Genomic DNA, 22,627 nt, shown 5'->3' with positions numbered 1-22,627 from the left:
ATATTACAGTGATCACCCTGATCAGTTGATCAGTTGATCAGGATGCGAAAGTTGTGAGAGGATATTGAATAGGAAAACACCGGGTTGTAGGAGAGCGTCACTATTTTTTATATAAAGGGGCTTTACCCAGCCCCGCTTAACCCCCTACCCCCCCCCCCCCCCCCGATTCAGAGGACCACGCTAGAGAGAATATGTGAGAGATATAAAGCTCGTATGAGGTGTATCGTGCATATGCCTCTGTAGATTATTCGATAGAGCACCGGAAACTTCTCGTCATAGATCGAAAATTCGTGGTTCGCTTCCTGGTGACGAAAATATGTTTTTTGTCTCAACCAATGGAGTGTAGCTTACCAATGCTATATACGTGACAGAAATACAACGCCGAACTCTCGGTGGACCTATGCATAAAACACTTATGAGTTAGAACAAAGCTTTTTGAGTAGTTCGAAACCGTACCTACAGTCATGGTCTGCTTATTCAAAGTGGAAGCTCCTCTCTTATATCCTTTTCTTTTTACAGGTGGCGATTCGGGAAATTCGAAGGATGGAAAAAATTCAACCATCAGTACTGCTTCATCGACGACCCAGAAACCAAGTACGTTTGTTTTGAAGTCTGAGCGACACACCTCGCTTGAATATATAACCACGATTGAAAACTTTCCAGAAATGTAGCCTTTACTTTGTAACAAGCAGTAGACACATGAGAAAACACATGATGTGCTGCTTGGCTGAGAGTGCCGTGGTACATTGAATGCATCAGTTGAAACTATCGATAAGATAAGCCCATACACATCCAAAACCTCCCAACACTATTTTGTCTACATTTAAACAAATGGTTTCTAACTGACATTTTATAGGCGGTGACACGAAATACGAAAGCTCGAAAGCAATAAGGCCGCGGAGGTTTCCTCTAAGGCTAGTAGTGTGACTCTCAAGTATCTTGAGGCGCTTCGTGTAAATTACACTTGATTTCGACATTCTGTGCCCATGTGGTCACCGTATCCTGTTAGGGTGTTGCTTTTGCTGTCTGGCATAAAGTACACGTTCGAGCTCCTACATAGTCATTCTTCATTTGTTGGACACAGGGTTCAAGCAGTACAACTGGCAAATAATCGCGGTAAATAGTTAGTACGCATTGGAAACAAAGTGCCACTGGTTGGTGCGATAGCGTTCGACAGACTGTATTGCGAAAAATGCGGTATCAGGGGTGTTGGTTGTGAACAAAAACCTCGATATATTCAAATAATAAAACAAAACAATCTTATAGCCAGAATTCAATCCAAAAGTCTTGCATGACAGTCAAGGATTTCACCAGAGAGGCACGCCAGTGCCAAAAAGTGCTTTGGAAAGATGTACACTTGTATATGTAAGACAGGTTTGCCATTGGTTGCTACTGTGCGCCAAATTGGCTACTTTTCAACCCGTTTGGTGACGGCAATTTCAAGTTAGCGCAATGGCTGTTTTTTGGCTGCTTTTAAATTTATAATTTTATTAATTCAGAATGATTCATCAGAATATTCATCAACCATAAAGAATATGTTAATGAATATCATACCACTAATGTTCTGTTTGGTTGAAAATTTTGCAAGAATACTAAATTACATGGCCACTTTGGCTACATCTGGCTTGAGTTCTGGCGCCTTTTCAACTCCGCCCAACGGCAATCCTGATGTCGGCCAAAACGCCACGTTGTACAGATGTGGTATCGCGGGTCTTAAGAGTAAAATCTTACCAGGCGTCACTCTATGTGAGCTTAGTAACGAGTGGGTGGCTGTAAGCTGCCACTCCACAGCAAAGAGCTTACTGCCCCGTGTGTTCGTTTGAATGCGTTCGTATTTCATCCATTCGGTTGTTAGCGACGTTGGGTGCAAGTCGCGCCTCATTGTTCGAGAAGCTTTTCCATTGTCAGATAATTTTGGCTTAATCGAGGGCTTACATGTGCACAAGCGAGAAGGCTCGAATGGTATAAATGCTGATGTACTTTGCCGCAAATCAGATAATCCGACAGCCGACGCTCTGTTTGCCGCTAACAGTGAACAGCAAGCATTGCTTTTAGAAGTTAAAAAAAAACGCACCGCCGCGGTGGTTCAGTGGCTAAGATACTCCGCTTCTGACCCGCAGGTCGCGGGATCGAATCCCGGCTGCGGCGGTTGCATTTCCGATGGAGGCGGAGACGCTGTAGGCCCGGGTGCTCAGATTCGGGTGCACGTTAAAGAACCCCAGGTGGTCGAAATTTCCGGAGTCCTACACTGCGGCGTCACTCATAATCATATTGTTACGGAAAAGAAGAGACGCCGTAACGACGAGGCTGGGGATTAGATATATTCAAAACCAGCGGTAATGGCGTGCCCGGTTCACCAGCGATCGAGCGGAGACAACCCTTCGTCTTCCTCGTCAGGCACACACGCGCGTCGCCCCCATGAATATCAATATACATGCATGTAGCATAACCCCCGGCGGCGCAAGCGCCGTCTCGGCGCATTTAGATGTCAACGTCATTAGGAGAGTTGTAGGGCTTCAAGCGCGTAACATGTACAATATCGGTAGCCTGTTGGGCACATGAAGGCAACGGGGTGGCAGGACCAATTTCATATGTTACAGGCGTAATCACACGAAGGATTCGGTATGGGCCTGTGTAGCGAGTAAGCAGTTTTTCTGACAAGCCAACTTGACGGGTAGGAGACCAGAGCAAGATGAAAGAACAGGGCGGATAGTGTACGTCGCGGTGTCGTTGGTCATACAGGCGCCGTTGCTTCTTTTGAGAGGTCAGAAGGCGAGTACGGGTGATTTCGCGTGCGTGAGCAGCCCGAGTGATAGCGTCCATGGCATATTCACTGGTCGGTACTCCAGGGGACGGTATGACGGTGTCTAGAGGCAATATTGGTTCTCGGCCAAACAGCAGAAAAAATAGAGAGTAACCGGCAGTGTCATGGCGCGAAGAATTGTAGGCAAATGTGACGTACGGCAACGCGAGATCCCAGTCGGTGTGGTTGGTAGAAACATACTTAGCGAGCATATCTGTAAGAGTTCGATTTAGGCGCTCCATGAGTCCATTGGTTTGTGGGTGGCATAACGTTTTCAGCTTGTGTCTCGTTTTACAGGACTGCAAGATGTCGGCTATGACCTTCGACAAAAAGGTGCGGCCACGGTCTGTAAGCAGCTGCCGTGGGGCTCCGTGTTGCCAAATCACGTCCTTGAGGAGGAAGTCGGCGACATCTGTGGCGCAGCTTGTTGGGAGAGCTCGTGTGATGGCATAACGCGTGGCGTAGTCGGTGGCCAGGGCTATTCACTTGTTACCCGAGGAAGACAAGGGAAAAGGGCCAAGTAGGTCCAAGCCAACGCGGAAGAACGGTTATGACGGAATATCAAGTGGTTGAAGGCGTCTGGCGGGAAGTGTCGATGGCGTTTTGCCGCGCTGACATTTCTCACAAGCCGCAACGTATCTTCTGACTGAGCGTGCAAGTCCTGGCCAGTAGAAGCGTCGGCGTATTCGGTCGTAAGTGCGTGACACACCAAGGTGACTAGCAGTCGGAAGGTCATGAAGTTCATGTTGAACTTCCGAGCGAAGATGTTTCGGAATGACAAGCAGCGGAGCCGGTCCATCCGGCTCAAAACTTTGGCGGTATAATACACAATCGTGGAGCACGAATGAGCGATCGGTCTGACTGGAAGATGGTGATTCGAGGCGCTCAATGATAGCACGCAAGGACGCATTATAGCGCTGCTCGTCACCGATGCATGTCATTTGCGAAAGGGAAAAGACGCAAGGCTCGGTGTCGGTGTCATGCATAGTGCTCGACTCAGCGACCGGGTAGCGCGACAGGCAGTCTGCGTCCCGATGTAGGCGTCCGGACTTGTACGTAACCGTAAAGGTATACTCTTGGAGTCGCAGAGCCCAGCGCCCTAGCCGGCCAGTAGGATCCTTCAGTGGCGTAAGCCAACATAGCGCATGATGGTCAGTTATCACAGAGAATTAGTGCCATATAAATATGGGCGTAACTTCGAGACTGCCCAAACAAGAGCAAGACATTCACACTCCGTAATAGAATAGTTGCGCTCAGCAGCTGTGAGGAGGCGGCTAGCGTAGGCGACAACTCGGTCGTGTCCCCGTTGGCGCTGGGCTAACACGGCTCCGATTCCGTGACCACTAGCATCGGTTCGAACTTCCGTCGGAGCGAATGGGTCAAAGTGAGCCAATATGGGTGGAGTCGTCAGTAGCGTGATTAGGTGAGAAAAAGCAGCGGCTTGGTCGGTACCCCACGTAAATGTGACGTCTTTCTTTAGAAGCTCTGTGAGGGGTCGAGTGATGGTTGCGAAATCTTTCACAAACCTTCTAAAATAGGAGCAAAGTCCTACAAAACTCCGGACGTCTTTGGCTGACTGGGGTACAGGAAAAGTGGTGACTGCACGAATTTTTTCGGGGTCCGGCTGCACACCAGAGGCATCGACAAGGTGGCCCAACACTGTAATTTGCCAGCGTCCGAAGCGGCACTTCGACGAGTTCAATTGGAGGCCTGCAGTGCGGAATATGTCGAGAATAGCTGACAAACGCTGAAGGTGGGTTTCAAATGTTGGGGAATATACAACGACATCGTCAAGATATCAGACATGTTGACCATTGAACCCTTGTAGCAGAGAGTCCATCATGCGCTCGAACGTGGCTGGGGCGTTGCATAGCCCAAATGGCATAACCTTGAACTGATATAGGCCGTCTGGAGTTACAAATGCAGTCTTCTCTTGGTCTTTTTCGTCGACAGCAATCTGCCAGTAGCCGGAACGTAGGTCTATTGTGGAAAAGTATCGGGCGCCGTGGAGACAATCGAGAGCGTCATCGATGCGAGGTAAAGGGTAAACGTCCTTTTTCGTGATTTTATTCAGATGACGGTAATCCACGCAGAAGCGCCACGTGCCATCTTTCTTTTTAACGAGCACAACGGGGGACGCCCAAGGGCTTGAAGAGGGTTCAATAATTCCTTTGGCTAACATCTTGGTGACTTCTTGTTGAATTATTTTACGCTCGGTGGCAGACACCTGGTATGGTCGCCGATGAATGAGATGAGAATCACCTGTGTTAATGCGGTGCTTGACGAGTGAAATCTGGCCGAGTGGACGGTGGTCGATGTCGAATATGCCGCGGTATGAAGCCAGAAGGCGGCATAGCGCGGTTGACTTCTCAGGTTTGAGGTCCGGGGCGATCATGGAGCATAAGGTCGCATCGAGGTACGTGACATCCTGCGAGTGATGTGGGTGCTCGGGACATACGTCTGCCGTAAAACAGGTGACGTGGTCGTCAATTAAGGGCTTTAGTGTGGCGACCGAAATTCCTTGGGGTAGCACTTGTTTTATGAAACCGAAATTGATAACAGGTAAATAGGTTCGGTTAGAGGCCATGCTTACGACAGAGTGTGGGACAGTAATGTCACGCGCCAGGAGAACATCAGTAATCGGCGTCACGATATAATCACCGTCAAGCACGGGAGAGGGTGTTGCCGATTCAAAGAACGTGAGAGCTTTAGGTGGTATCCGGAAGAAATCAGAGGGTGCACACACTGTTCGGGAGTTCAGGGTGAGAATCCGGGAGAAGAGGAAGTTCCAGGCAGAGAGTACCGGCGGCACAATCGATGAGGGCAGAATGCGTCCATAGGAAGTCCATGCCGAAGATTAGGTCGTGGGGGCAATTTTCAAGCACCGTAAATAAAACGGGAACATGGCGACCGGCAATACTAACACGAGCGGTACACATTCCAGAGATGGCCACAGTTCCACCGTCAGCGACACGGAGGGCTTTAGTTGCTGCAGGCGTGAGGACTTTTTTGAGCAGGCGACACAGATAAGCCCTCATTATGGACACTTGAGCTCCGGTATCGACTAACGCCGTCAAAGAAATACCGTTCGCATACACCTTAATGAAGTTCGTATCAGTGGGGAGCGTCAATGGAGGACTTGGATCATTCGCAAGCAATGCAACACTACCTCCCGGAGCTGCATGATTTAGTTTTCCGCCCGAGAGGATCCACAGTTGACCGGCGACGGATAGCGGCGTGGTGGGGGCGATGGGGAACGGCAGCGTTGAGGTGGCGGCGAACGAGCAGTGGAGCGGCTGTTGGGGATGTCGGAAGAAGGGTACACACAACTCGGCGAATACCGACTGGAGTCCTCGTATGGTCGATTAGAGGAAAATTGGCTCGAGTTTGAGGGCGTCCAAGTGCTGCGGCAGTAGCGGGAGATGTGGCCAACTTAGTGGCAGCGGAAGCAGATCGGCTTGTCGTCTGCAGTTCTCCATTGCGCCGGATTGCGGGATCGCGGAAGAAAGTGTAAGTCATGGCGTGGTGCATTTGTTGACATTGGTCTGGAGACGGGTCGCGAGACAGAGCAGGCCACAGGAAAACCAAGCTTTGCAATTTCCTGCCTCACGACGGCTTGAATAACGGAGACCGGCGGAGGCGTTTGTGTGGCGCCATGGTCGAGCGGATGCGAAGGAAATGGTGCCGGACTTGACGCCTCAAGCTCCCGTCGAACTATTCGTGTCACGCTGTCCTGCATGGGTGGTGCGGCACCGAGATCGGTGCAAGTGGATGTAACAGCCGTGTTTGGTAGCCGCGTAAATTGAAGCAGAACACGGCGGCTTTTGGCCATTTCGAAGCGGCGGCATTCCTTGATAGTCATATCTACGGTCATGACGTTATTGTAGACGAGCAAATTGAAGGCGTCGTCCGCGATGCCCTTAAGTATGTGGCTAACCTTGTCACTCTCTGTCGTTTGCTCGTCGACTTTTCGGCACAACGCGAGCACATCCTGTATGTACGAGACATACGACTCTGTTGACGACTGCACACGAGTGGCGAGTTCTTTTCGCGCTTCCATTTGGCGACCGGACAGGTCCCCAAAGATGTCACGTAGTTGCTCCTTGAAGGTATTCCAGCTGGTGAGCTCGGTCTCATGGGCGTCGAACCAGACCCGTGGGGTGCCGTCCAAGTAAAATATTACGTTGGCGAGCATCATGGTAGGGTCCCATCGGTGTGTGGCTAACACGCTCGTACATACGAAGCCAGTAGTCGACGTCGAGCCCAGGTTGTGCGGAGAATGTACCGGGATCACGGGGGGTGGGCATCGTCAGGTATGTAGTGGCTGGAGCTACAGATGGAGACGCTGACAGGCTGTTGTCATTGGTAGCCATGGCCGGAGACTGAATGGTGCGGCCACTGCGAAGCTTCGTGGTGAAGACGGGGAACGTTCCACCTCCACCAAATATGTTACGGAAAAGAAGAGACGCCGTAACGACGAGGCTGGGGATTAGATATATTCAAAACCAGTGGTAATGGCGTGCCCGGTTCACCAGCGATCGAGCGGAGACAACTCTTCGTCTTCCTCGTCAGACACACACGCGCGTCGCCCCCTAGAATATCAATATACATGCATGTAGCAATATGGTGGTTTTGGGTTGTTGAACCCCACATATCAAATGTTTATTTTCGCCCTCTCATGTCCCCGAAAGCTACATTGGTATACGATCATTGGCTCACTGATGCGTTGTGCGCAACTGGGAAGTGTAGCTGCAGTATGCACCCTAGAAAAGTTTACAGAGACCATTGTCACGCGCAGAGATGTGGTGTACCGAAATTTATGGCTGACGTGCCCACCAGAAAATCAAGCATTACAAGCTAATTAAAACGCGATGTAAAGGAGGCCTGAAAAAGCAAGAGTGCTGTACATTCGAATGGCCCCTAAACCACTTTAGTTCACAGAGAAGACAAATGTTTATGGAGCTTTGCTGGCACAGTGTAGCAATTTTCGTCGTGTATTTTCGATAAGCCTTGGAGCAAAGAACGCTTACCGGTTGCCGTTAAGGTGAACAATGCATTCCGCGTAACTCGCCACGACTGCTGCCATTGCTGCATCGACTGCTGCTAGGATAATAAACGTTGCCTTGGCAGCCGTGTCCACGTGGTTAACAACGTGAATCAGCATTATCTCCGCCACGTCAGGTAAGCGAGAGAGTGCTTCAGTTAAAAAGTTTTACCATGGGTGCACGATAGAAGGAGGTAGCCAGGATGCTAATCCATTTGGGCCAAAACTGTTTGCGTGGTCCCAGCGGTGAAAGCTGCAAGCTGCGTCGGAGCATCCTCCGGATATTTCTTGGTTTGACAATAAAGTAAAGCGGAAACATCAGTGCAACCGTGCAACGTGGTCAGCTGAAACAAGTGATGAACGGGAAATTCAACGAGTTAAAAGTAGAGAGAAAGACGCAGGAAGACGACCGTGACGCGAGCTTCATGGGTAGCAACGGATGCCTCACGCTCTACTGTGGTGACAGCTTTGGAAACTGATCCGATGTTTATAATAGGTGCGCGCAGAGCGAAACGTTCGGTTAACCGGATAGTTCATTTGCCAAACTGTGCTTCGGCAACTAGGGTGAACAAGCATAACCAAGTGTATCAAGTTCTCGCTCGCGTAAGTCGGCAGCTGAGCTAGGGCGCAACCAATATTTCTGATCGCTTTCACCACGTTTCGTACCAGGATATCTCTTTTTCGGGCATTACTTCTCGTAAGAGACGTGAACAATATTCGCGCTAAACGTTGACACTATCAGAATTTCCACCCACATAGCGTTATCTATGCTTGCGTGGTCGAAAGCAAACAAGTCGAAATGAGATCAGCTGATCACGCGTGATCGTAATGCGCGACAAGGTAGAATGGCGAGCTTCCGTATGGCGAAACCAGATAGGAGACAATGCACATCCGAGATTTCTCATATCAACCAAGCAAGAGCTTTTTATTGCGATAGCAATTATATGGACACTCATTGGCGTGGACATCAGCGCGGGCGTCGATGTCATGCACCATATATGTATACGTACCTATATATATGAAAACGCTATAAAGACAAAGCATTCTTGATATAAGACTCTGGCGCGCGGAATCGAACGTGGAGCCTCCGCGTCGTGATTGCGGGGCGTTAACCACTGAGCCATCGAGAGGTACCACCTTCACCTTTCAAACGGCAAGCTATTCATATCTATCACTCACCGCCGTTGGCGGGAATCTCAGGGGTGGGGGAATTATTGTGTTTGCAGCATTATCAGCAAGATGGTGCAGTAAGCGCGCGGCGGCTCTCATCCCTCACGCGTACCTTGTTCCGCGTAGAGAATAATGAGGTGTACGATCGATCGCACACCCTTATCTTGCAGTGGGGAGAATCGTACGTCTTGGCTAGTCTTTGAGTTTCATCGGAACAATTCTCTTGTAGTACCAGCCGCACAAAGGTCACTGCAATCGTTGCACAGCCTCCGTTTGCGAAAAGGGCGCGCTTTTCAGACACAGCGAAGTAACAACTGAGACGCTTATTCGCGTTAATCTGTACCTGTGAGTACGTTTCGTGCGTCATTTGTGCGTGAGAAACGCGGAGCACGTTTCGATCTGCTTGCCATTCTGCGCGTGACCTTTCAATTTGTTGCTATCGCGTTCATTGCTTCACCTTTGCGGCAAAGTTGTGACTTTTTTTTTTTCCCCGTGGTGTGACTTGAATGAACGGCTCTCGTTATGAACCGTTCAGAAAAGACGTATAACGCTAGTGTGGCGACAACTGCGCATTGATCTGCGCAACCTTTGTCTCGTCACTTATTAGCCAGGCGTAACACAGCCACTGGCTGCAACACACTTCTGGTAAAAGACAGCGCTACCACAGTTTCACCGGAGGCTTACGTGACCACTGGTGGCTATATAACACAAGCTACCAAACTTGGATTCGTGATTGTTTTCATAACCTTCCAAGTGCAGTGGCGGCATGCTTGCTCCACTGCTGCTACCACATTAAAAAACGATCGTTACGTTTTGTGTTGGGATCCGTCTTTCATCGATCCGGTTTCCCACACCAGGATGAGAATAACAATTTCGCTTTCATAAGTTATTAGTAGCCCTTCGAAAGCGAAGATTTGTCTCAGTTAGTTTTTCTCCCATAACCCTCTGTTTGAGCCTCATTAGTCATGACGAATGATTATTGATTTACAGGCGGTGGTGCAAGCCTTGGCGGCCACTCGAACAGGGGCATCAATGCTGATGCCCCGTCAGAGAAATCAGGTAGGTACCTTTTTGCCACTGGCGTATAGTGTTGATCACGTGAACAGTATTATAAAGGCTTGGTGTGTTAGCAGAATTACATGAAAGCTAAATGGAGCTTATTTTGATAGGTGGAATTTGTGTAAGGGTTACGTTTTGCGCGTTTTTAATAAAGGACCACTAAAGAGCAAAGCGTTTTATCGCGTATTAGAGTAACGTACAATTCCACAATTCTGAAAACACCGCTCTTACAGCCACACGACGCTTGGTATGCAATAAATCGCGTAAAAAAATGCGTTTGGAGACGCCACATTGTGATTCTCACACCAAACTTGATGACGTCATGAATTTTCAAGGCCCAAACGGTAAAATTAAAGTATTGTCCCGAAGGCAATGTCTCGCAGAAAGCTTTTTTTCTTTTTCAGCTACAGCTGGAGTTCTTTCTTTACCAGAAGCTCTTGTTAGGGGCACTAGCTAACGTTTTTTCTCGAAAAGGGACGCTCGAGGAAGAATGAGAGTCTGAGGAGAAAAAGCTGCATCCGGTTGGTCACTGTGCGCCCCGCACCCCAAACCAGGCACTGCACCGTGCTCCCGACCGGGCGGCATAAATTAGGTGCCTTTCTTTTCTTCTTATCACTACCGCCACCACCCCAAACGAGCGAGCCCCCGCTTGGGTTCTCCGGAGCAAACGGGGACCAAAATTTGGGCACTTGTTTGCGCGTCAAGGCTGTTTTAAAGAATGTGCCCGTTTCAAGCAGCCGCTACAGTTTTGTTGAGAGGCAGGATTCCCGCGACCATGAAAACTCGTGTTGGGATTGGTTATCCTCGGCTTGTCTGATTGGTCCATATAAGCCATTTTCCAATTGGTGCAAAACAGTGGTCTTCCGCACGGCCCGCGCACCCATGGATGCTGGAAAACCCTATTTAAGCAGCGACTCAGAACCTTTTTGGCGAGAGTGAACTCGGGGCCAACAGCATCTCACCACCGAAGACCAGTCATGCAAGCCGAAGGGTATGCCATCATTTTTCGTATTTTGTATTTGTGACCTAATGCATTGTCTAAATTTAAGTTGTGTTAGATAAATAAACCCTTAATGAGTGCTCCCCGAAACCATCGTGTCGACTTGTCATCGCTTGCCTGTGCGGAATTGCTCCCACACTTCTTTGTCTGCAGGGTCATCAGATGTGTCTAGCTTAAACAAACCTGAAGTTTCGCTACAGTATGTTGTCATCTGTGACTGCCCCAGACTTTGCATACGAAGTTTCAAAATATTTCACCGAGCCAATGATGAAAAAATAACAAATCACCTTTTGAATTTTTTGACAAATTTTCAAAACTTTCAGCACGACATTTAGCAAGGAAACTTTATTCTTGACTTTATCTAATAATAATAAACTTATAACATACTCGGGGACAACTTTCTGTGGCAATAACGTCAAGGCTACTGAGCTGAACCATGCCCTTCCGTCAGTGTCGCTGCGCAGCTATATAGTAGTTGCGCAAAAAGAAAAAAAAAAATTCTTGATAATCTAGTAATTTTAAAATGCGCAGTTTAGCTTCTGATTGATAATGTCACAAATTTATTAGTGTTATTTGTGAAATAACGGTATATGTTTTTATTTGTTGGGCTTTCCTTAGTTGCCGCGTTAATCACTGCCATGGCTTTGGCTATCTTCCTTCAAAATCTCCCTTAAGAAAAAAACAAAACAAAAATGCACATCATCACCAGTGACATCTTCCTGTGGTAGTTCACCGATTTACTCGCTGCACGGGATATTTAAGAAGCGTGAGCAGCAAAAGCTGTCGAAACAAACCAAGCAATTGATTGGCAACGTGTACGCCCAAGTGAGACTGGTGCAACCGGGACTCGGTCGTTTCTGTATATTGTTCGGTTAGTCAGGTTACCGGCTTGAACGAGCGTAACGTCTCAAGGCGGAAATTTCAAAGGGTACGCTGGAGTTTTCGAAGTGTAAAATGCTTCGTTCCACAGGTGAATCACCAGCAAGAAATACTGTAAAGACAAGAGTGCGGGTACTTTGTATAAGCGCTCACGGCGTCACAAATGTTTCCTTAAAGATACACGGCTGCCTGTCTTTGATAGATTAAGTTGGCTTGAAAAAAGAGGATGCAGTACTACACGGGTTTATTCTTGAGACTGGCGTGTGTGTGTCTGCATACTTAAACAAATTTTAGATTTTAGTCACCTGAATATGTAGGCAATATGTAACAAAACAGCTTGTTTAAGCTGCTGCAGTTTTTTCACGTATAGCCCAATTTAACCCTCCTAACAAATGCTCGCCATGTTCAGATTTAAAACTGCATGCTACAGGCCGTCTATCCACTGTGTTCAAGGGGTTTACTTGATGCTTTGGGACTAGTATGTGTGAATACCGGCCACAGCCACAAAAATCCAAATTGTAATGTGGAGGGAAGATATATGGTGTAATCACCATGCTGAGTAAGGCTCAAAATGTTGCCGTTGAGTGAAGTTGATTAAGGAAATGTGTTTTACGATGTCGGGAACCACTTGTTTCTGGCAAAATAGAATGTGACCATTTATTTTTGAACTTTAACCGGCGCTAATTTTTTAGATGTCCATAAATCATGACATTTTACAGACATGCAGGGGTTTACACGCTTTCCTGTTCTAAGTATGCTGACAAGTGCAGCATAAGCTTGCTATAACGTCACGTGTAGAGAAGTTGCTTATCAAAAAATATAGCTGACGGGGCCACCGAAAAATCAAGCATAACAAGCTAATGAGAACGTGATGCGATTGAGGCTTGAAAACGCAAGAGCGTTGTACATTTAAATGGCCCCTCAACCACTTTAGTTCAAAGACAAGAAAAGTGTCTTGCTAAAGCTTTTCTGGCCCAGTTGAGCTATTTTCGCGGTGTATTTCCGGTAAGCTTTGGAGCGAAGAATGCCTACCGTTAGCCGTAGAAGGGAAGAATGTATTCCACACATGACTCGCCCCTTTTGCTGCCATCGCTGCATCGACTGCTTCTAGAATGAAAAAGGTTGCCTTGCCAGTCGTGTCCACATGGTTACCAACGCAACTCGGCATTCTCTCCGCCACGTCGGGTCAGCGGGAGAGTTATTCAGTTAAGCTGTTTTCGACTGATAGTTGGGCTAGTTGGTGATACATTATGAGCAGTAACAGCGCACAAACTCCCGGGACGAAGAGAAGAGACAAAAAACCGCTGACTCTCAACTGAAGAATTTATTGAAATATACAAATCATCTAAACACATAAGATAAAAAAATTGTTCAGTTGAGAGCCAGTGCTTGTTTGTGTCTCTTTGCTTTGTCCCGTAAGTTTGTGCGCTGTTACGGCCCATAAAGCTGTTATGCCATGGTCCCGTGATAGAAGGAGGTAGCCAGGATGCTGGTCGATTCGGGCCTAAACTGTTTGCGCGCTCCCAGCGGTGAAAACTGCAAGCTGCGTTGGACTATCCTGCGGATTTCGCTTGGCTTGCCAATGAGTTAAAGCAAAACATGAGCGCAACCGCGCAAAGTGGCGAGCTGAAACAAGTGATGAACGGGAAATTCCGCGAGTTAAAAGCCGGGAGATTGACGCAGTAAGACGACCGCGACCAGCTTCAGGGGTAGCCGTCCGACTTTGGCGACGGCTTTGAAAACTGATCCGATGTTTATAATAAGTGCGCGCTGAGCGAAACCATCGACTAGCTGTATCGTTCGGTTGCCAAGCTGTGCTTCGGCTACTATGGTAAACAAGCATAACCAAGTGTATCAAGTTCTCACTCGCATAAGCGAGACGCTGAACTAGGGTACAGTCAATCTTTCGTCTCGCTTTCAGTACCTTTAGAACCAGATCTATCTCCTTTTCGGGGTATTATCTGTCGTAAAACGCGCAGACAATATCCGCACTAAACGTTGATCCTATCAGAGTTTCATGCTTTTCACCCGGAAGGCGTTATCTGTGCTTGCGCGGTCGAAAGCTGATCAGTTAATCGCGCGTGATGGTCATGCAAGACAACGTAGAACAGTGAGCTTCTGTACGACGAAACCAGATAGTAAACAATGCACAGCTGATATCTTTCATATGAACCAATCAAGAGCTTTTAAATTCGAAGCATTTCTTAGCGAACTTCGGCGCAACTTTAAGCGTATCTATCTGTCTATCTATTTATCTTGTCGCCTACGACATTTAGCTTTCCTGGCTGTTTCAATAATGGTGTCGATACCAAACTTGGTATGGCATAACATGACTGCATGAAGAACATATTTGACTAGTCGTAACACGAAAATCATGATACGCATGTCATGAATGTCATGATTTACATTTCGTGGTCCTGCAGTTCTTGCGGTGGTTTTGTTCACATAGCATGTTGCAAAACTGGTATGGCATGGTATTATTCCATGGCGAACACAAGCGACAGACCCTAACATGAAAATCATGACATGCGTGTCATGTAACAACATGACTACATGCCACGCTCATGAGGCGCTGGTGGCCATTTCGCTAGCTTCACTTATACCGAATTAGGTATTACGGGACGTGAATGAATGATGAAGGTATGATAATGGTGCAAACATAATAAACATGATTTGTTGCATTGTCACAATATGACTACATGCTACGCTCATGATGTGCTCGCGGCTGTTTGCTAGCTTCACATATGCCAAATTCGTTATTACGTGATGCCAATGGATTACGAAGGTATATGAATTGGACAAACATGATAATCATGAGATGCGTGTCATGTAAGAACATGACTACATGCCACAGTAAAGGCGCCAATACATTTTGACGTGACGCGGCACGCGTGCCCTCCAGCGTTCATTTCGTCGCGTCATGCCGGTGTTGCCACGCCACGCGCCGGCCCTGCCATACACTCGCGGGCGCACGCCGCACTGCGTTGCTGTGACGCATGCGCGTTTCAGTGCGCCCGGCATCCATACGCAACAAAAAAATTGCCCGCAGCTTCCCTGGGGGAACACTGAGGAGGATGCGGAGCATATAATTGGTTAACGGGGTGTTAAAGTGCGACTTACTTGGGTCGATGGCTAAATTGGTTAACGTGGTTGTGAAATGGGGTGTTAAATTGCGACTTACTTGGGTCGCTGGCTAAATTGGTTAACATGGTTGTAGGAGGGGTGTTAAATGAGTGAACACGTACGACACGTATGCGAAAGGGCGGTGTTTATTTATTGCGACGAACTTTGAGCACGATGGCTTTTAGATGCCACTTTGGCCGGCGCTGGTCGAAGGGACGTCGATCATTGCGACCTCGGACGTCGACGCATCGTACAAACCAACCGACGAGCGGCAACTGAGCGAGGGAGCACAGACCTTCAGTATATATACAGCGCGACGGCGCATGCACTGTCAGCTGTCGAATGTTCGAGAAGGGGGAGAAGCGCAACGGCGCATGCGCGCGCGTCAGCTGCCGATGTTCTCGAAGCGCGACGGCGCATGCGCGCGCGTCAGCTGCCGATGTTCTCGAAGCGTGACGGCGCATGCGCGCTACATTATACAGTTAGCGAATGTTCGTGAAGAGGAGAAGCGCACGCGGTGTGTAGAGGAGGAAGGGTGCACAGATGGTGGAGAAGTGAAGCGCGCGCGGTGTGTAGAGGAGGAAGGAATGCACAGATGGTGGAAGAAGGAGGAGGAAGCTTGCGGACGGCGCCGCACTACAAGCCACGAGTATTAGATGCTCCGCATCTAAAAAAGGGAGACGCAGTGCTTTCTGGGTAACGCATCGGCTCGAAATGCAGCATGTCACATTTCGCGCCGGGTGCTGTCGGGCCGCGCCGACGGACGCTGGTCGCGCCTGGCGTCAGACTATAGAGTGCTCGCGTTTCGCTAACGTAGCGTCGCTGTGCCCAGCAGGCGCTCGCATCAACGCTACATAGGAGTATATTGGGCGCTTCATGATGCGCTCGGGGCTTCCTAGCTCCGCATATACTAAATTTAGTGTTACGTGACGTCAGTGGATGACAAAATATATGACTGGGGCTAACATGATAATCCTGACACGCAAGTCATGTAAGAATATGACAACGCACCACGTTCATAGCGTGCTCGTCGCCGTTTCGCTAGCTCCGCATATACTAAATTTGTTATCACCTGACGTGAATAAATGAAAGTAAACGACACATCCAAACATGATAATCATGACACGGAAGTCATGTACGGCATCATATACCTCCACCTCGTAACATTGTGGTGATCTTAAAGTTACATATCAACATGTCCCATTCGTGCTTCGCATATCATCGATTCCAACTGAACGTGGGATCTGCCGTTTTTTTTTTTTCATCATGTCACTTGAATGATTTACTTTCGTTCCGAACTGTTCAAAAAGACGTCTAACACATGGAATAGAGGAAGCTCACTCCTCGTATTTTTCATAATTTATTAGGAACCCTTTAAGGGCGAAGCTTTTTCTCGGTCTATATTTGTTTATTAACCATCCGTTGGAGCCTCATGACGAATGATTATTGATTTACAGACGGTGGTGCAAGCCTTGGCGGCCACTCGAACAGGGGCATCGAGGCCGTTGTCTCATCAGACAAATCACGTGGGTAACTTTTGGCACTGGAATAGTGATAATCACGTGAAAAGTGTTACAAAGTTTTGAATCGGTATGTTAGCGGAAGTATATGAAAGTTATATAGAACTTAATAAAAACTGTCTGCAACAGGCCATGTAACCAGTGTGTTCAAGGGCTTTACTTGATGGTTCGGGAATAATATGTGTGAATACCGGCCACAGCCACGTAAATCCAAATTTTAATGTGGAGGGAAAAGGAATGATGTAGTCACCATGATGAGTATGGCTGAGAATGTTGCCGCTGAACAAAGTTGGCTAATGAAACGCAAATTAAACGCAAAATTAAACGCAAACACAAATTAAACGCAGACGCAATTAAACGCAAATAAACACAAATTAAGCGTAGGTAACGAAGCGCCAATATGCGTGCACGCTCAGAAATCGTGGATCAAGGCAATCAACCAAGGAGAACATGCGAAGAAATTGACTGCAGGATATGCGTATCGATTTTGCCGAAACTGAAACCGAAACAAGTTCATCGGAGACTTCTTTGACGTAGTAACACGGAGCAGTTAGCTCCGCCCCCGTAGCTCTCCCTTCAGTTCCACCGAAAGTTATCCCCGAGTGTAGTGAAACATACGTCTAACATTAGAGTCCTCGGAGTGCTGTTTGTCTATCTGAACCAAGTAATGGTATCTCTTTAGCGTACACGTAAGAAATTGGCAGATATTATGATTTATTGATGAAGATATCTTGAGGACATTTTCTCTAAGATGAGGAGGTGCATTAAAGATGTCATAATTTAGTAAAGTGCCAGTATCACTTATATTCGCAAGCATGTTGTGAGAACTCAACCATGTAATGCGTGTTCCTAAGATATAATCACCACGTGCTCTAAGCGAAAAAAAAAATGAAGAGTAAAACAATGACAATAACTTGCTTTTGTGCCAGTTATTTAAGAAAGCCTGACTAAATGTGGCTCAAAGGTTTTTTCGAAGATGAAGTTTCAGAAGCTTGTGGTATGTTTTGCGACCCAGAAACTAGCAAGAGCTGCATTAAATACTTAGGCTCCTTCTTTATGTTGGCCGACATAAGAACGTGGAAAATGCAGTTCAGCGTCAATGGTAACATTCAGCTACTTCAATGAAGTGCTTGCAAGATTAGCCCCCATGACTGTACACACTCTAAAGACCGTCTTAAAAGAATAGACAAGATTTCACACAAAATTGTCGAAATGTTAAGACCACCACGACAATGCCTCAGACATAGAGAAAGATAAGAAAGTACAGAGAGATTAACCCTGTGCTCGACTCAGGGTAGAAAACCGTGCTTGACACACAGTAGAGTAGGGAGGAGGTCTAAAAGAATGAAACAGACTCAGAAAAAAAGTAGGGACTACTTCTGGAAGAAAGCTGATTTCCCACTCTGCTTTTACACTAGGAAGGCGTCCTGGGTTGGTAGTCAAGATGGTCCGAGTTTTGCGAAATGTTTGGCGACACACCTCTTTTCAATGAACCAACAGTTAGAAAAGTTCAAATCCAGCTCTAAGTACGAGCTGCGTTCTATTGTTTACGACGAAACACTGCGCCACGTCAAAGGAGGTCGGCAAAGTTTGGTGGTGTCTTAAAACCAGAGGCATCTGATTTCGTTTTTTTTTGTTTGTTTCGCTGCATGCTGAATCGCGCATATGAAAAACAATGTCGAAATCTTTTTCTTAAGATGTTTTGGGAGATGCGGGCTGTTTAGTGCAAGCGTTAAACGCCTGCACTATAAATATCTTCTAGTATAATCAGTACCATGGCCTCCATGATTAGCTCTGTCTGAGCGCCTGAGAACAACAGCGTGCGGCCAGAAATAATCAACGAGGTCCTGTGTGTAAGCATCACGATGGGCCTTTACATTCTACCGCGTTACTGTACCGCGTAGTCTCTTCGTCTTATTATGGTCTGCTCGCTTTTCGAGCATGTGTGCCCAGCTAATTAGATAGGTGGTACACTTAACTAGTTAGGCCACAACATTCTATAATCACGCTAATAAGCTAAGTTGTGCTCAGACAGAGCTTTAAAGTATTGCTAATTTAGAAGAAGATAATTAAAGCGTTGTAAAACAGAGCTGGATAGGTCCTTCCTCAATACAATTCAAATTTGAATCAAGATGATTACGATGGTGCCAATTTCAAAATAATGAAGGAACAAAATATTCATTAGTCGTAATATTTATTGTTCAGTTAATTAAGAGCAAGATAATCAACATCATGGTAATAAAGGTCACTTTAAAGAAGATACGTTTTCTTAAGGCATTAATTGGGAACGCGCTAATTAAAACGTGGGTAATTCATGCATTATTAATGAGATCGAGCTGACGCAGCCTTCCCTCCGAAGCAGAGCGAGCAGACTTAGTAGACGATGAACAACGTAAAAAGGTGGAATAAGTTAGGGGATCACAAGCTTGTCTAAGGCTTCTATACTTGCGATTACAAGCCCCTCTGGATGCTCCGGCCTTGCACAAATACGCAGCCCAAATAATTTTAGATGAAAATAAGCTGCTGCTTGGCAATCGCCGCCCTTGGTGTAATTCACACTAAAATGCAAGATGCATCTGTGATGCTAGGAGAATGCAAGACCCAATGAAATAGTACTGTGAAGAATGTAGAACCAAATTTACAAGCTTTTATGTTGCAACTACTTCTGAATGGTGCAGGCCTTACTGACGTGCTCCTTTACTTGTTTTCCTTAGCAGGATAGGACGGCAAAATGGAATGAAGTACTTTCCAAGAAATGGCACATGACGTGGTGATTTTACATCGTGGCTGTTCTAGCAGACACCACGAAGCTTTTTATATCGAGTCAGTGAAAAGGCCTCAAAAACTGCCTTTTTGTAGCAGAGTGACTCCACTGACTAATAAAAATACTGTTGCGCAATAGAACATAATGCAACAGGTGTCTTTGTGGTACATTGTGCTTTAACATCTGGCGTCGTTCTAGATACATCAGAGCACATTGCCTCTCGTGCTCCATACTTTCTATTTTTATATTACACCCATTACAATGTAACTGCTGCCTTGAACAAAGCACGCCCGAATGACTCGGGAACTATTTAGGTAATTTCAGAACGTTGCAATGACATTACGCGCTCAAAGCGATTGATAGCGTTCGTTCTAGAACTTGCGCAGCCACTGATGGTATTGTTGGTATTTTTGATAATACATGTGTAAAAGTCGACGTGCTGGACCACTTTTCAATTTATGGACCACTGACGCTCTGTTTCTCAATAATAGTGTACGTAAATTGCCATTTATTTTAAAGGAAACACTGGAGCGCAAGGCCGGCGCGCTCCAGCGGCTGCTGGCCGTGCGTTCAAGTAGAAATGAAAGCAACCACAGCCTCTTCTCGCGTCATCTCGAGGCAAGCGAAACAAGCACTCATTAATGATACGGAACCAGAGGAAAGAATGCAACCCCTCACCCTCCGAAGTGATTACTGAAGGGAGAGGGTTGCATCCTTTCCGCTGGTTTCAATTCATTATTACCAGTGACTGATTGTTTCACTGGCCTCAAGAAGGCGCGACAGAAGACTGTGGTTGCCTCCGCTTCTGCTTGAACGCGCTGCCTGCAGCCGCCGGAGTGCGCAGGCCATGCACTCTCGTGTTCGCTTTCGTAAAAAAATGGCTCTGTAGATACAGCGTACACTGCTTGCTGCAGTTCAAATTCCCGTTTTACCGGCCCCAAGTTCGGCCAAATTAAGAGTTTCAACTTGAACGCCGACTCATGCCTTCATCGTTCATCGACGTCGTGACCCCGATTGTTTCACGCCTCATTCTCTTCTCAATAGCAGTGACAAGATCTACTTAGAAATCACTTTATCTCAATGTTGATAATTGATATGTGGGGTTTAACGTCCCAAAACCACCATTTTATTATGAGAGACGCCGTAGTGGAGGGCTTCGGAAATTTCGACTTCCTGGGGTTCTTTAACGTGCACCCAAATCTGAGCACACGGGCCTACAACATTTCCGCTTCCATCGGAAATGCAGCAGCCGCAGCCGGGATTCGAACCTGTGACCTGCGGGTCAACAGCCGAGTACCTTAGCCACTAGACCACCGCGGTGGGGCTTAGCTCAATGTTAAAGAGCAACTTTAGAGTGCTGTGATTACACTACAATCAGCATGTACAAGCACAGACAATCGAAATATGAACACGTCATATAGCTCACCGGTACGCCTACTGTGATAATCAGTTCATGTTGAACACTTCTGCAGCCAAAGCAATCTTTTCTAACCATAACTTCAATGCATATGAAATTGTGTTTTATATTTATCGCTGGCGGTACCAGTACATCCTCGTAATTCATGGCTCATGTTGGAGTTCTTCACTGTGGTACGTTGATTCGTACTCGCGAAATTTATAGCACACTTTACGATCGTGGAGTCGATAGAAATTTGTTTGCAAGAAGATACTGTAAGCAGTAATGTGAAGCCTAAAAGAAGCCCCGCCACGGTGGTCTAGTGGCTAAGGTACTCGGCTGCTGACCCGCAGGTCGCGGGTTCGATTCCCGGCTGCGGCGGCTGCATTTCCGATGGAGGCGGAAATTTTGTAGGCCTGTGTACTCAGATTTGGGTGCACGTTAAAGAACCCCAGGTGGTCAAAATTTCCGGAGCCCTCCACTACGGCGTCTCTCATAATCAAATGGTGGTTTTGGGACGTTAAACCCCACAAATCAATCAATCAAGCCTAAAAGAAAAAAAAAACTGCTTGTGAAGAAGTCTTGTTTTCAACCCAGGTTCTTTTCTGTTTTTCAAATTTTGGGAACCGCAGTGTTAGGCTCTCTTTATACATACGTTTCGAAAGTAGAGATTCTCTAGAAAGGGAATAGTGGAATTGTTAGCAAAAAAAAAAAAAACATGCAAGCTAGATATGACACAACACCAGTGCTGTGAGAGTTTGTATGTTTTTTTCTCTAGGTAAGCCACAAGTCACTTTCTTACGCAAATACTCAAACTTGTTCCGCGACACTCTTTTTATGTAGACGGCCTTCTTTGCAGGTGATTGCCCAACAATGAAAAACGAGTATGCATTATTCAAGTTGTTATTGAAATAAAGACTGCAGTTTCTCAAAAAAAGCTGGCTGCATTCTCTGCACAATTCTGCGAATAACGCAAGTGGCTTCTTGCTAGAATGAACATGCTACTTACTCAGCAAGTCACATCAAGTCACAGATGTAAATAACTAGGATTTTAAAGAAGTACAGCCACCCTGTTTTGGAGGCGAGTTTATTCTGCCACTCAAAATTCCTATATACAGAGACGGCTCTGAGTAATTGTGACGCTCAGCAAATGCTAATAAGATATTTTATTTTGAAATGAAAGTCAAATTTCTTGCGGTGCACCTACTTACACTGACACCAAAGAGAGAGAGAGAGAGAGAGAGAGAGAGAGAGAGAGAGAGAGAGAGAAGAGAGAGAGAGAGAAAATAAAATGAGGTAAAGACAGGGAGGCTAACCGAAAATTAGGGCATTCGGTTTGCTTCCCTGCACTAAGAGAAAGAAGATTAGGTAATAAAAATGAGAAAGAAAGCGAAAAATAAAACATGCGCAAAAATGAGCCACTAACAAATGGGCCACTACCACACAAAAAGTGCAATAAGACCTTGACTAATTTTCTGTGCGAGGACAGATTACGTCGCCTTTCAAGCAGTGACAGTTCTGACAAAGATCTTCGTCAAGGAGAACTATCGCAACAGCTAGCTGCTGTCTTTGCACACTGTGACGAAGGCAGATACAGAGAACGTGCTCTATCGTTTCATCGCTGTCGCAATGATATAATTGACACTAACTTCACGTCACGTTACATACAGTGCTAATCCTGGTGACTTAACCCATCAGTCTGGCCAGTTGTGATGGAGTCAAGCACACACGCACACACAAAATAAATGGCATCTTGCATTACACCTTCTCGATCGCTTGCTCGCGCCGTGCGGTCGTACGGTTACTGTCATCCAGAGCATATGTGAAGCGAGCTAGCTGAGTCTGGAATAGTGTACGTGCACGCGAATA

At 46.7% G+C, this 22,627-nt stretch overlaps 1 protein-coding gene across 1 annotated transcript in view; it reads left to right on the top strand.

The window, feature by feature from the left end:
* The window catches only part of LOC142765100 (uncharacterized), a 55,575-nt gene extending 36,068 nt beyond the window's left edge, over positions 1-19,507 (top strand). Inside the window, exons 13-16 of the mRNA XM_075865667.1 lie at positions 520-594; positions 10,008-10,076; positions 16,536-16,604; positions 19,316-19,507. Of these exons, the coding sequence (XP_075721782.1) occupies positions 520-594; positions 10,008-10,076; positions 16,536-16,604; positions 19,316-19,320 (218 nt within the window). The 3' untranslated portion in view covers positions 19,321-19,507. The remainder of the gene's footprint in view (positions 1-519; positions 595-10,007; positions 10,077-16,535; positions 16,605-19,315) is intronic.
* The last annotated feature ends 3,120 nt before the right edge of the window (positions 19,508-22,627 follow it).

The sequence above is a fragment of the Rhipicephalus microplus genome, chromosome 6 (genome assembly GCF_043290135.1).
Source record: "Rhipicephalus microplus isolate Deutch F79 chromosome 6, USDA_Rmic, whole genome shotgun sequence".
Classification (NCBI taxonomy): Eukaryota; Metazoa; Arthropoda; class Arachnida; order Ixodida; family Ixodidae; genus Rhipicephalus; species Rhipicephalus microplus.
This window is presented reverse-complemented; position numbering and strand designations above follow the sequence as displayed.